The 14,527-nt window shown below is 47.0% G+C and overlaps 1 protein-coding gene across 2 annotated transcripts in view; it reads left to right on the top strand.

Moving 5' to 3' along the window:
- TNRC18 (trinucleotide repeat containing 18) overlaps positions 1–14,527 on the top strand; it is a 146,789-nt gene that overhangs the window by 105,317 nt on the left and 26,945 nt on the right. For both annotated transcript variants that reach the window (XM_040440936.1, XM_040440935.1), the window contains exons 18-22: positions 229–641; positions 4,730–4,873; positions 8,875–9,010; positions 9,122–9,239; positions 11,742–11,817. In XM_040440936.1, coding sequence (XP_040296870.1) covers positions 229–641; positions 4,730–4,873; positions 8,875–9,010; positions 9,122–9,239; positions 11,742–11,817 — 887 coding nt within the window. The remainder of the gene's footprint in view (positions 1–228; positions 642–4,729; positions 4,874–8,874; positions 9,011–9,121; positions 9,240–11,741; positions 11,818–14,527) is intronic.

Below are 14,527 nucleotides of genomic sequence, written 5' to 3'. Positions count from 1 at the left end.
AAAGCGAGGGATGGTGGGGATTGTAGTCTTTGAAGTTTTGTGAGGGAAGATCAGGCGCCATGATACTCTGAGTGTTGCAGGCTCACATAGGAGCTAGACAAATGGATTGCAAGGTAAACTGATAGTCTGGTTATATCGCCAGTCTTCGTAAATGTCCCCCATAATTTTTATGTGCAACTAATGCTACATGTATGTAATGTGTTCCTTTGCATGTTTTCCTATATGAAGGTACAGAGTCTGAGGAAACAGAATCGGAAATGGAAGAAAATGATCAAGCCATGTCTTTACTTGACCGAAAATTCACGAACTCCAAGAAAGTAGGGAATTCTAAACTGGCCGTAGATACGATGGACGTGGACACTATTCTTGTTCAGTCAGAAAGTGAAAAAATAATGGACCAAGCACAGAAATTAAATAAAACTAAGCCAACAAAAGACCACATCCAAGAATATGAAGCAGAAGTAAGCGATGACGACCTCTGGAGTCGGCGCAGAAGCGAACGGATCTTTCTCCATGGGGCGATCACTTCTCCATCCGCATTGACTGATGTCACCACAAGTAAAACCTCTGTGTCTAAAACTGTTCGCTACAGCAAGATGACAAGTCCCAAGAAGGGAAGGGAACCAAGAGATAACTGTAAGGTACGTTCACCTACTAAAGCTGTCCATGCACATCACTGAATCCTGCCAGTATCACCGGTCTGTGGTGCCCGCGGGCGGTCCCGGTCAACGCCTCGTCTTAGTGTTTCTCCAAATGAAGAACCAATAAATACAGCATAACTGGACCAGTCAGGCAATGGTTAAAGGGGTTGTGCCACTAATATAAATGTATCCTGCCCAGCAGATATCACGGCTATATCCCTTTCCTTAAGTACCACCATTTATCAAAACTCTCTTATTCTATTAAGTTATTCGCCGACCATTGCACATATATCAGGGGGCAGGACAGAGATCTCTCCCATCATCTACTGAAAACTGTTTCCAGGTATTGCCTAAGGGAGATGGTGGCTTTCCTTAAGGCTACTTTCACACTTGCGTTGTTGTTTTCCGGTATTGAGATCCAGCAGAGGAACCTTAATACCGGAAAAAATATTTTTTTTTAGTCCTCTTTCACACGAGCGTGACGGATTGGCTCCGGATGCGTTCAGCGAAACTCGCACCACTTTGCAAGCAAGTTCAGTCAGTTTTGTTTGCAATTGTGTTCAGTTGTTCACTTTTGATAAAAAAAACTGAAGGTTTACAAACAACATCTTAACAACCATCAGTGAAAAACGCATCGCACCTGCACTTGCTTCCGGATGCAGTGCATTTTTCACTGAAGCCCCATTCACTTCAATGGGGCCAGGGCTGCGTGAAAAACGCAGATTATAGAACATGCTGCGTTTTTCACGCAACGCCCATTGAAATTAATGGGTCAGGAGTCAGTGCGGGTGCTATGCGTTCACGTCACGCATTGCACCCGCGCGGAAAACTCTCTCGTGTGAAAGGGGCCTTAGCATTCTGAATGGAAAGAGATACGTACAGGATGTCTTGCGTTCCATCAGCATTCAGTTTTGTGACCGGAAACAAAACCACTGCAAACTGCGGTTTTGTGTCCGGTCATAAAAATGAATCAGTCACTGAAAATAATGTAAGTCAATGGTGACGGATCCTTTTTTTTAGGAGCCTATTTTGTGACTTTTTGAAGCCAGAATTTTGGAATGCAGGGCTTGATAAATTCCCCCCTTTTTTTGCACTTCCGCATATCTCCTAACCATCCTGGATTTGGTGGGACAATCATGGATTTCCGCATTTGTCCTGGGAGGGCTGCGGTATGTCCTGATTTCAACTGTATCTGCATCCTGAGGACACAGATGTACTGAATACAATGGTAAAGCAGGGAGCAGTCAGCTCCACCATCCCCAGCCTGTGCTCTCCCTCGCTGGTGGAATGCAGTAACATCTTCACGCCTTCTGCACTCACCACCAGCGCACACAGGCCATGAAGTAATGTGCCCCATTTATCAACAGTATTACTATTTCATTGTATTTAAACTACAGAGGGTTCACTATTGTAATGGGGCAGCACTATTGTACTATTTTGAGGAGGCACTAAGGGAGCAGCGCTATTATGAGCGGAGCACGAAGGGGGCAGCATTGTTGTGAGGGGAGCACTAAGGGGGCAGCACTGTTGTGAGGGGAGCACTAAGGGGGCAGCATTGTTGTGAGGGGAGCACTAAGGGGGCAGCACTGTTGTGAGGGGAGCACTAAGGGGGCAGCACAGTTGTGAGGGGAGCACTAAGGGGGCAGCACAGTTGTGAGGGGAGCACTAAGGGGGCAGCACAGTTGTGAGGGGAGCACTAAGGGGGCAGCACTGTTGTGAGGGGAGCACTAAGGGGGCAGCACTGTTGTGAGGGGAGCACTAAGGGGGCAGCACTGTTGTGAGGGGAGCACTAAGGGGGCAGCACTGTTATGAGCGGCGCACGAAGGGGGCAGCATTGTTGTGAGGGGAGCACTAAGGGGGCAGCACTGTTATGAGCGGCGCACGAAGGGGGCAGCATTGTTGTGAGGGGAGCACTAAGGGGGCAGCACTGTTATGAGGGGAGCACTAAGGGGGCAGCACTGTTGTGAGGGGAGCACTAAGGGGGCAGCACTGTTGTGAGGGGAGCACTAAGGGGGCAGCACTGTTGTGAGGGGAGCACTAAGGGGGCAGCACTGTTGTGAGGGGAGCACTAAGGGGGCAGCACTGTTGTGAGGGGAGCACTAAGGGGGCAGCACTGTTGTGAGGGGAGCACTAAGGGGGCAGCACTGTTGTGAGGGGAGCACTAAGGGGGCAGCACTGTTGTGAGGGGAGCACTAAGGGGGCAGCACTGTTGTGAGGGGAGCACTAAGGGGGCAGCACTGTTGTGAGGGGAGCACTAAGGGGGCAGCACAGTTGTGAGGGGAGCACTAAGGGGGCAGCACTGTTGTGAGGGGAGCACTAAGGGGGCAGCACTGTTGTGAGGGGAGCACTAAGGGGGCAGCACTGTTGTGAGGGGAGCACTAAGGGGGCAGCACTGTTGTGAGGGGAGCACTAAGGGGGCAGCACTGTTGTGAGGGGAGCACTGTTGTGAGGGGAGCACTAAGGGGGCAGCACTGTTGTGAGGGGAGCACTGTTGTGAGGGGAGCACTAAGGGGGCTTAACTACTGTGTGGGGACTAGGTGTGTATAGATAGAGGCTTAGTTTAAAATTGACACATCTCTGATATTGTCCCTATTGCGCTTTTCAGAAGTTGGGGGGGGTGTATGACAACAGTATTAGGCTACATTCACACGTCAGTATTTTTCTATATCCCGATTTTCGGTCCGTTTTTTGCGGATCCGCAAAAAACGGAAACGTATAAATTTCAATAAGCAAATAAAGTTGTTTGGATTTCTTTGAAAAAATAAAAATAAAAAATTAAAATGTAATTTCCAGGAACGGAATTCGCATAAAACGGATGACATACGTAATGACATCCGAATGTCTTCCGTTTTTTGCGGATCCATTGACTTTGTATTGTACCAGGATCCGAATTTTGCGGAAAAGAATAGGACATGTTTTATATTTAAACGGACATGCGGAACGGAACAACGGAAACTGACAGCACACATTGTGCTGTCCGATATTTTTCCAGGACCCATTGAAAATGAATGGGTTCGGATCTGGTCCAGATCTGTTCCGCAAAAAACGGAACAGATCAGGAAAGAAAAAACGGACGTGTGAATGGACCCTTAAACTGTAGACAAAAGGCCATGGATCACATATCTTTTATACTTTTATCAAAAAAAAAAAAAAACAAATATGATGTTATAAGTATTCATTTTGATTGAGGTTTATAAATCCATTTGCCAAGTTTGCGGCAACTTTAAGTGGGTCCCTGTGCCATATGGTGTGCCACTGCATCCGTTGGCAGGTTGGGACACAGCCCCAACCCCTTTTGCTTGGCAGTGGGTATAAAGAAAGTCTATAACAAGGGAAATGTATTGTTAAACTATGTAACAATTGCTATTTAGCTGGATAAAGAAATCACAGTAGAAGTGGCTGTGCCAGAACAAACATGAAAAAACTCACTGTGATGCAATGTCAACTTAAAGGGATTCTGTCATCAGAATTAACCCTATTAAGCTAGCAGACATTAGCGATGTGCGAATGTCGGCTGAACCTAACTAGCCTATTCCTACTTGTATCTATGCCCACGTTACACCAGAAATCGAACTTTTATAATATGCTAATTATCCTCTGGGTGGGGGGTGGGGGGGGGGGCGTTGTTCCTGCTCCTATATACTCCGTTCTTTCACCTCTGGACGCGCCCCGCTGCACTTGATTGACAGGGATAGCCAGCCTTGGTCTCCACCTGCCAGCCCTGTCTGCCATGTATCTCGCGCCTGCGCCGTCCTGTTTAGTTTTCGGCGCAGTGAGTGAAGGACGAGCTGCCTGGCCCTGTCAATCAAGTGCAGCGGGGCGCGTCCAGTCCAGAGGTGAGAGAACGGAGCCTCTAGGAACAACGCCCCCCCCGCTCCTAGAGGCTAATTAGCATATTATAAAAGTTAGATTTCTGGCGTAACCGGGGCATAGATACAAGTAGTAATAGGCTAGTTGGGTTCAGCCGACATTAGCACATCGCTAATGTCAGCTAGTTTAATTGGGTTTATTCTGATGACAGAATCCCTTTAACTGATGGTCTGAGTGAGTATGTAACTAATGTAGCGTTTTCTCCAATTATTCTTCAGAAGAAAAACTTTAAGGAGACTTCCATCTTGGCCTCCTCAGATACAGGTGGTTCTATGTCTCAGAATCAGCTCGGTGGAAACAACTCCATGTCTTATAGTCCAAAAAATAAACTGAAGCTGAAGCCTAAAGGTTTGAAAGAAGAGGTAAGAATACAAATAAATACATTAGGAAGAGGAAATGAAAGGTGTGGGGAAGGCAAATATTATTTTCAGCTACTGATTGAATTGGGTAGGATTTGTGTAAAATCAATTGTGGTTACGTAGTTTGGGGAAATTACAGATGTCCATCAAATTCTAATTTTATCAGTCCTAGGGGTGAAAGCAACAAACAGCTGCAACCAAATCACATACAGGAGATCCAATCTCTTCTATATCTTTTTAGATCATAATTGAAAGATGGATGAAAGGAAAGTGCCTAAGATATTAGTTTAGGGAATATTTCCCTCCCCCACCCCTGTGCCATGCTTTGATCCCTTTGATCTGGAAAGATAGACAGAGGGCAGATATGTCATATAACTAGTGCCTAAAGGCCCATTAATACAGGGAAATTTTTGGGAAAGAACATTTGTATGAAGACTCAATTCTGTTCTTGCTTGCCACTGACAAAAAACTATTTTGGGACGAACAACTGTAGTAACAATTTTTCATCCCCATAAGGGTACTTTCACACTGGCGTTTTTATTTTCCGGCATAGAGTTCCGTCCTAGGGGCTCAATACCGGAAAATAACTGATCAGTTTTATCCTAATGCATTCTGAATGGAGAGAAATCCGTTCAGGATGCATCAGGATGTCTTCAGTTCAGACACTGAACGGCATTTTGGACGGAGAGAATACCTCCGCATGCTGCGGTATTCTCTCCGTCCAAAATTCCGGATCAGTTGCTGGAATGCCGGATCCGGCATTAATTTACATTGAAATGTATTAGTGCCGGATCTGACATAAAAAAATACCGGAATGCCAGATTCGTCCTTCCGGTCTGCGCATGCGCACACTGATACAAATTTTTTCCCCACATTTTTAACGGTTCCGTTTGTCTGTATGAAAAACGGAGAGACGGATCCGTTCTTGCAATGCATTTGTGAGACGGATTCGCGTCCTGATCCGTCTACAACAAATGCTGTCAGTTTGCATGCAGATTGTCTGATCCGGCAGGCAGTTCCGGCGACGGAACTGCTTGCCGAATCACTCTGCCACAAGTGTGAAAGTAGCCTAAAGGCCCAATGATCACTGTACATAGATACAACTAACGAGCAGGCAATGATCAGGAGTGAACCTCTATATCAGCACTCCCAATGCCCAATGATCATAACTCCCTCCAAGGAGGGAGGACAGCAGTTGCACGCATAGCGCTCAATGCCTGTCTATACACACCCAATCCTTCCAAGTCCTCCTTGTGCCCCCACATGGTAGTTATGCCCCCTTAGCGCCCCCACACAGTAAAATTCCCTATACAGCTCCTACACAGTGAATCACATCTGTACTGGAGGATCCATTTTATAGTCAGTGCGGTCCGTCAGGAGGAGATCATTTTATAGTCAGTGCGGTCCGTCAGGAGGAGATCATTTTATAGTCAGTGCGGTCCGTCAGGAGGAGATCATTTTATAGTCAGTGCGGTCCGTCAGGAGAAGATAATTTTATAGTCAGTGTGGTCCGTCAGGAGGAGATCATTTTATAGTCAGTGTGGTCCGTCAGGAGGAGATCATTTTATAGTCAGTGCGGTCCGTCAGGAGGAGATCATTTTATAGTCAGTGCGGTCCGTCAGGAGGAGATTATTTTATAGTCCGTGCGGTCCGTCAGGAGGAGATCATTTTATAGTCAGTGCGGTCCGTCAGGAGGAGATCATTTTATAGTCAGTGCGGTCCGTCAGGAGGAGATTATTTTATAGTCAGTGCGGTCCGTCAGGAGGAGATCATTTTATAGTCAGTGCGGTCCGTCAGGAGGAGATCATTTTATAGTCAGTGCGGTCCGTCAGGAGAAGATAATTTTATAGTCAGTGTGGTCCGTCAGGAGGAGATCATTTTATAGTCAGTGCGGTCCGTCAGGAGAAGATAATTTTATAGTCAGTGCGGTCCGTCAGGAGGAGATCATTTTATAGTCAGTGCGGTCCGTCAGGAGGAGATCATTTTATAGTCAGTGCGGTCCGTCAGGAGGAGATTATTTTATAGTCAGTGCGGTCCGTCAGGAGGAGATCATTTTATAGTCAGTGCGGTCCGTCAGGAGGAGATCATTTTATAGTAAGTGCGGTCCGTCAGGAGGAGATCATTTTATAGTCAGTGCGGTCCGTCAGGAGAAGATCATTTTATAGGCAGTGCGGTCCGTCAGGAGGAGATCATTTTATAGTCAGTGCGGTCCGTCAGGAGGAGATCATTTTATAGTCCGTGCGGTCCGTCAGGAGGAGATCATTTTATAGTCAGTGCGGTCCGTCAGGAGGAGATAATTTTATAGTCAGTGCGGTCCGTCAGGAGGAGATCATTTTATAGTCAGTGCGGTCCGTCAGGAGGAGATCATTTTATAGTAAGTGCGGTCCGTCAGGAGGAGATCATTTTATAGTCAGTGCGGTCCGTCAGGAGAAGATCATTTTATAGGCAGTGCGGTCCGTCAGGAGGAGATCATTTTATAGTCCGTGCGGTCCGTCAGGAGGAGATCACTTTATAGTCCGTGCGGTCCGTCAGGAGGAGATCATTTTATAGTCCGTGCGGTCCGTCAGGAGAAGATCATTTTATAGTTAGGATCTTTCAGTTACTAATTGGAGCTCGCCTGCTTCTAATGCCAGCATTTAGACTATGAGACGCATCAGAAGATGGTAGCACAGTTTCTAACTGAAAAAAGTACACTGCTCAAAAAAATAAAGGGAACACAAAAATAACATCCTAGATCTGAATTAATTAAATATTCTTTTGAAATACTTTGTTCTTTACATAGTTGAATGTGCTGACAACAAAATCACACAAAAATAAAAAAAGCATCTGCCAACTCCTGGACAGTCTGTGGTGCAACGTGACGTTGGTGGATAGAGCGAGACATGATGTCCCAGATGTGCTCAATTGTGTGAACCTGCTTTCATCTGTGAAGAGCACAGGGCGCCAGTGGCGAATTTGCCAATCTTGGTGTTCTCTGGCAAATGCCAAACGTCCTGCACGGTGTTGGGCTGTAAGCACAACCCCCACCTGTGGACGTCGGGCCCTCATATCACCCTCATGGAGTCTGTTTCTGACCGTTTGAGCAGACACATGCACATTTGTGGCCTGCTGGAGGTCATTTTGCAGGGCTCTGGCAGTGCTCCTCCTGTTCCTCCTTGCACAAAGGTGGAGGTAGCGGTCCTGCTGATGGGTTGTTGCCCTCCTACGGCCTCCTCCACGTCTCCTGATGTACTGGCCTGTCTCCTGGTAGCGCCTCCATGCTCTGGACACTACGCTGACAGACACAGCAAACCTTCTTGCCACAGCTCACATTGATGTGCCATCCTGGATAAGCTGCACTACCTGAGCCACTTGTGTGGGTTGTAGACTCCGTCTCATGCTACCACTAGAGTGAAAACACCGCCAGCATTCAAAAGTGACCAAAACATCAGCCAGGAAGCATAGGAACTGAGAAGTGGTCTGTGGTCACCACCTGCAGAACCACTCCTTTATTGGGGGTGTCTTGCTAATTGCCTATAATTTCCACCTGTTGTCTATCCCATTTGCACAACAGCATGTGAAATTGATTGTCACTCAGTGTTGCTTCCTAAGTGGACAGTTTGATTTCACAGAAGTGTGATTGACTTGGAGTTACATTGTGTTGTTTAAGTGTTCCCTTTATTTTTTTGAGCAGTGTATATAATAGTCCAAAAAAATACTGTAATTGTCATAGATACTGGCAAAATGAAAGAGAAGCACAGACAAATATTGTTTGCTATTTTTAAAAATATCCCTTTCTCATGGAAGCGTCCCTTTAAATTTCAAGACTCAGTAATTCCTAGACAATTGTCTGGCATGCGGCTTGGTAGTCAGTCCCCAAACACAATACGCCTTTTCTGGAATTCGGAAATGGCGAGGACACAAAAACAATATAAGGTGTAAAGTAATAAGTGATAAAAGTCTGCTGGGCCCTTAACACCAAAAAATGATTGCTTAAATATTGTTTATTAATACTTTAATATCAGACTAAGTGTGGAGCTGTCAGCAAGCTGATGGAGAGTATGGCTGCTGAAGAAGACTTTGAACCTAGTCAGGACAGCAGTTTCTCGGAGGATGAGAATTTTTCCCTTCCTGTGAACCCAGAAAGACCGCTTACACCAGGTGAGTATCCAGGTCCTATCATAATCTAGTCCATTTAATGCTTTGTATGTAATGATTCTTACAAGGCTTTTGTTTACTGACTGGTCATACATTTTTCCCTTTTATTTTCAGCACCTCGTTCTTGTATAATTGACAAGGATGAATTAAAAGATGGCCTCCGCGTTCTGATTCCAATGGATGACAAACTACTGTATGCGGGCCATGTACAAACCGTTCACTCCCCAGATATGTGAGTCAGTGTTCTTACATTCTTAAGTTAAAGGGGTATCCCGTCATGGTAATCCTAGGTAAATAGCCTGATTAATGTAAATATATGGATTTTTGCAAATGCCTTTAGGTTACAGCTACACGGTGACATGTGTCATGTGACAGCAAGTCGGAGAAAAGTCGCATGATACAAAAGGGTACAGCTACATGGTGACATTTCATGTAATGTATTTTAGTGGGGTCACAATGTGACATGCTGTGACTGCGACACGGCCGTCGCTAAAAAAATAAAAATAAATCTGACCTGTGGTATTGCAACACCATTGAAATACATTACACTAAATGTTGTGCAATTTTCTTGTCGCTGTGTAGCCAGACCCTTATTTTACGTTTGTGTACTGTTATGGAGATCTTGGATTCAGTCCCCCCTTGTCCCCACTCTTTAGATATCCACTGTCTTCTATGGTTACAGCCACTACCGCAGTCCAGCAGTGGTGGCCGCGCTTGCGCACTGCTCTGTGCATTTTACTATGAGGATGGCCGGGATCTTGGGACTGCGCATTGCTAGGACATGTGCAGTAGCTCCCTGCCCAGCCACTTGTCTCTAGCTCTGTGCCTGTGAGCAGGACGGCTCCCAGGAACACGCATGACCTCATCTGTTTTGCAGTCCGCAAATCACGGATCTGCAAAATATGGATGTGGTCCGTGTGCATCCCGCAATTTTACACAGGACCCATTGTAAAAAGCCCCTTCTTGTTCGCAAAACAGACACGAATAGGTTTTTTAATTTGCATGGTTTAGTTTTTTTATTTGGGGGGGGGGGTCCCATAGAAATGAGTGGGTCTGTGTGGAATCTGCAAAAAAGGTGTATTTACACTGCGCTGATCAGCAGACGATTGTTGGGAGGGAAACGTTCTTTCCTGACAATTGCCTGCTCGTTAGTGGAGGTGAATTGATAAACATGCAGCAATCACCTCCACAGTATGATGACGAACGATGGCTACTGTGATCGCTCATCCTCATACAGCTGCATTGTTTCTGGGCAGCAGAGCGCTGTTCACACTGCATGATCTGCTGCCCAGAAATGATGATTGAGCTGCCAGCACAAAAAGTTGAGGTGCCCGTGCAAAATGATCTGCGGCACCTTTAGATGGGCAGATTATCAGGAACAAATGTTCGTAGGAATGTTCATCCTGATAATTGGATTGAAAATTGGGCCATGTAAACAGGGTTGGACTGGCGAACCAGAGGATCCTCCGATGGGTCCAAACTCTGAGAGTATTGGACCCCTAATAAAACAGGCCCCTTAAGGTCCTATGTACTCAGAGGGTGGAACCTCAGAATCGGGGTCCATTCACACATCCGCAAAACGGTTCCGCATCCGCATCCAATTTTGCGGAACGGGTGCAGACCAATTAATTTTCAATGGGGCCACAAAAGATGCGGACAGCTGTCCGCATCCACACTTACGTTCCGCGGCCCCACAAAAAAATTCAACATGTCCTATTCTTGTCCGCAGACACGGACAAGAAAATGCATTTCTATTATAGTGCCGGCCATGTGCGGTCAAAAAATTCAGAACGCACATATGTCCGTGTTTTGCGGACCTGTGAATGGACCCTTAATCATCTGGTGGGCCCAACGGACTTCAGTCCGACACTGTGTGTAAGTCCAGCATTAGCGTTCCTGCTCATTTTACACCGGAGTCTGGCTGGAGTCGTAACAAGGAGTCAATTGTCCAATTTACAAAATACCTTATCATGCGCCCTGTTCAACCAGTTTCACACATGTGCGGTCCAGGAAATGTGGTCCTGATGTGATGATTGCTATGATGCAAGGAACTGAAGTCTGAACTCTGGTCAATCCAGGAAATGCGGTCGTAACACAGACCAGGCATGGTCAACCTGCGGCCCTCCAGCTGTTGTAAAACTACAACTCCCACAATGCCCTGCTGTAGGCTGATAGCTGTAGGCTATTCGGGCATGCTGGGAGTTGTCGTTTTTCAACAGCTGGAGGGCCGCAGGTTGAGCATGCCTGACACAGACCATATCTACCCGACCGCCCATGCTCGTGTTATTCCAGTTAATGAAGGTCAAATGCCCATTCCTTACCCACAGCACAGTGTTGTGTCTATATAAATATAAGACCACTAAAGCCAGTCACTGGCGGCAGTCGTGTGCCATATATCACTTAGGTCAGTGTTTGGCTGCAACAGTCATGTTTATATACAGATGTGTCACTGCTGAAGCCAGGTAAAGAAAGACAGCAGGGAGGCAGAGGAGTGGGGTCTCTAGCAGGGTGTCCAGCGAGTGAGTATTGGTTCCTTCATTACATTAATACAGACCAGTCCTGCCTTTGCCACATTTCTCCAGGACTCACATAACCCCATTAATATGATGATTTATGGCAGCATGAATAATTAGCATCAGGATTTTTAAAGCTAATGCAGGTAATAAAGAATCCAGTTATATAATCCACCTTTACATGTTCTTAATCCTATTTCTCTCTCTGTATAATTTTCAAGATATCGTGTGATTATAGAGGGCGAGCGAGGAAACCGTCCGCATATCTACAGCCAGGAGCAACTTCTACAAGAAGCTGTAAGTTCACCATAAAGAAGTGCAACGGGCGCCTCCTCCTGGGGCCCTCTATGTAATGCGACCCAGGTATAGGAATGCCGAGTGGTATAGTGCAGCCTAAAATGTCTCTCTGTGTGTCACGGTGCTCCTACCTGCATACGGCTGGACCCCAGGCTTTGGCTCCGAAGCAATAAATAGGGGGAATAATTGAGGGATAGTAGAATAACTCGAGTCCAGACATTGAGATAATGTTGAACAGCAGCTTTACTTGAATAAACGTTCATCAGAAACAGTCTTCAAACTTTGTCTTGGTCCCTGCAGGCTTTAGCATTTAACTGGCAGGCTTCTTCAATAACTCTGCTTGCTTTCTCTCTCTCTGCTGTACTGATAAGCTGAATAGGTAACTTGGCTTCCTCTGTATGCTGCACTTTCTCTCTGTAGTCTGACTCTGTTATGCCAGGGAACTTTCCTCCTGGCTCCTGAGGCTTCAGGCTTTGGCCTCCATGGCCCTGCAGAGCTTGGGGTGCTCTGGCTGGCTTGTGCATGTCCAGCAGAGACGTGGCCCGATACACCCTTCCCCTAGCAGGGGGTAAGCTAGACTAAACTAGAAACTGGTCCCCACCCTTCCTGCAGGAAGTGGGTCTAGCCCACTTCTCCACAGAGGGGGGGGGGGGGGGGGTTAGAATGGAATGGTAAGTTCCATTCTATCTAAGTATAGCTCTGCCGGGTTTGCTGCCACCTGAACCAGGCACATTACATTTGAACAGTTACATAACATTAGAAATGCACAGTGTGGAGAACCTAGAATAAATACATAAGATGACTGAGGTTAGACCAATAAAGACGGTAGCAAGGTGCAGAAGTGGTAACACCACTCTGGGGTGTTACACAAGAAGTAGCAACTGAACAGATGATTAACAATTTTGTGAAGATGCCTTAAATGGGTTGTTCTGAAACGAAAACTTACCACTTCTCCACAGGATAGGTGACAAGTGTTTGATCGGTGTAGGTCTGACCGCTGGGACTGCCACTTGTCATGGAGGATGAGGGCCCATGTCTCCTGTTTGAATGGAGAGGCGGGCATGATGGCAGATGTGCCCTGCAGCTTTCCTTTTCTCATGATCGCTGGGGGTCCCAAAAGTCAGACCACCGCCAATCAGACGCTTATCACATATCCAGTGGGTAGTTGTCACTCTGGGAATGTGTAAGGAATGTCAGCAGCAAAGCTATTGCCAGTTTTGAACAATTGAATGGGTATGCACAAGTCTCTGAAGGCCTTTGATATTAGCCAAATTGTAACATCTAGACAACTGCGTGAGAGCATCTCCAAAACTGCAGATCTTGTGCAGTGCTCTCAGTATACAGTGGTCAAAGGAAGGACAGCCAGCAGGGCCATGGGTGCCCCATACTTACTGATGCACATAGAGAGTGAAGGCTAGCCCATCTGGTCTGAAACCCATAGAAGAGCTGCTGTAGCACAAGGTTAGCTGTGAGAGAAAGATGCAGCCGTTCCTCTGTACAGACGTCTACTCACCTCACTACATCCACAGCCACCTGTATGTCCAGGCTACTACTTACCTCACTACATCCACAGCCACCTGTATGTCCAGGCTTCTACTCACCTCACTACATCCACAGCCACCTGTATGTCCAGGCTTCTACTCGCCTTACTACATCCACAGCCACCCTTCTGTCCAGGCTACTACTTACCTCACTACATCCACAGCCACCCTTCTGCCCAGTTTTCTACTCACCTCACTACATCCACAGCAACCCTTCTGTCCAGGCTACTACTTACCTTACTACATCCACAGCCACCCTTCTGTCCAGTCTTCTACTCACCTCACTACATCCACAGCCACCCTTCTGTCCAGGCTACTACTTACCTCACTACATCCACAGCCACCCTTCTGTCCAGGCTACTACTTACCTCACTACATCCACAGCCACCCTTCTGTCCAGGCTTCTACTCACCTCACTACATCCACAGCCGCCCCTCTGTACAGGCTTCTACTCACCTCACTACATCCACAGCCGCCCTTCTGTCCAGGCTTCTACTAACCTCACTACATCCACAGCCGCCCCTCTGTCCAGGCTACTACTCACCTCACTTCATCCACAGCCGCCCCTCTGTCCAGGCTTTTACATACCTCACTGTATCCACAGCCACCCTTCTGTCCAGGCTACTACTCACCTCACTATATCCACAGCCGCCCCTCTGTCCAGGCTTTTACATACCTCACTTCATCCACAGCCACCCTTCTGTCCAGGCTACTACTCACCTCACTATATCCACAGCCGCCCCTCTGTCCAGGGTTTTACATACCTCACTTCATCCACAGCCACCCTTCTGTCCAGGCTACTACTCACCTCACTATATCCACAGCCACCCTTCTGTCCAGGCTTCTACTAACCTCACTACATCCACAGCCGCCCCTCTGTCCAGGCTACTACTTACCTCACTACATCCACAGCCGCCCCTCTGTCCAGGCTACTAGTCACCTCACTACATCCACAGCCGCCCTTCTGTCCAGGCTACTACTTACCTCACTACATCCACAGCCGTCCTTCTGTCCAGGCTACTACTTAATTCACTACATCCACAGCCGCCCCTCTGTCCAGGCTACTACTCATCTCACTACATCCACAGCCGACCCTCTGTCCAGGCTACTACTCACCTCACTACATCCACAGCTGCCCCTCTGTCCAGGCTACTACTCACCTCACGACA

This window comes from Bufo bufo, chromosome 7 (genome assembly GCF_905171765.1).
Source record: "Bufo bufo chromosome 7, aBufBuf1.1, whole genome shotgun sequence".
Taxonomy (NCBI): domain Eukaryota; kingdom Metazoa; phylum Chordata; class Amphibia; order Anura; family Bufonidae; genus Bufo; species Bufo bufo.
Note: the sequence above shows the minus strand (reverse complement) of the source record. Positions and strands in the feature narration are given on the sequence as shown.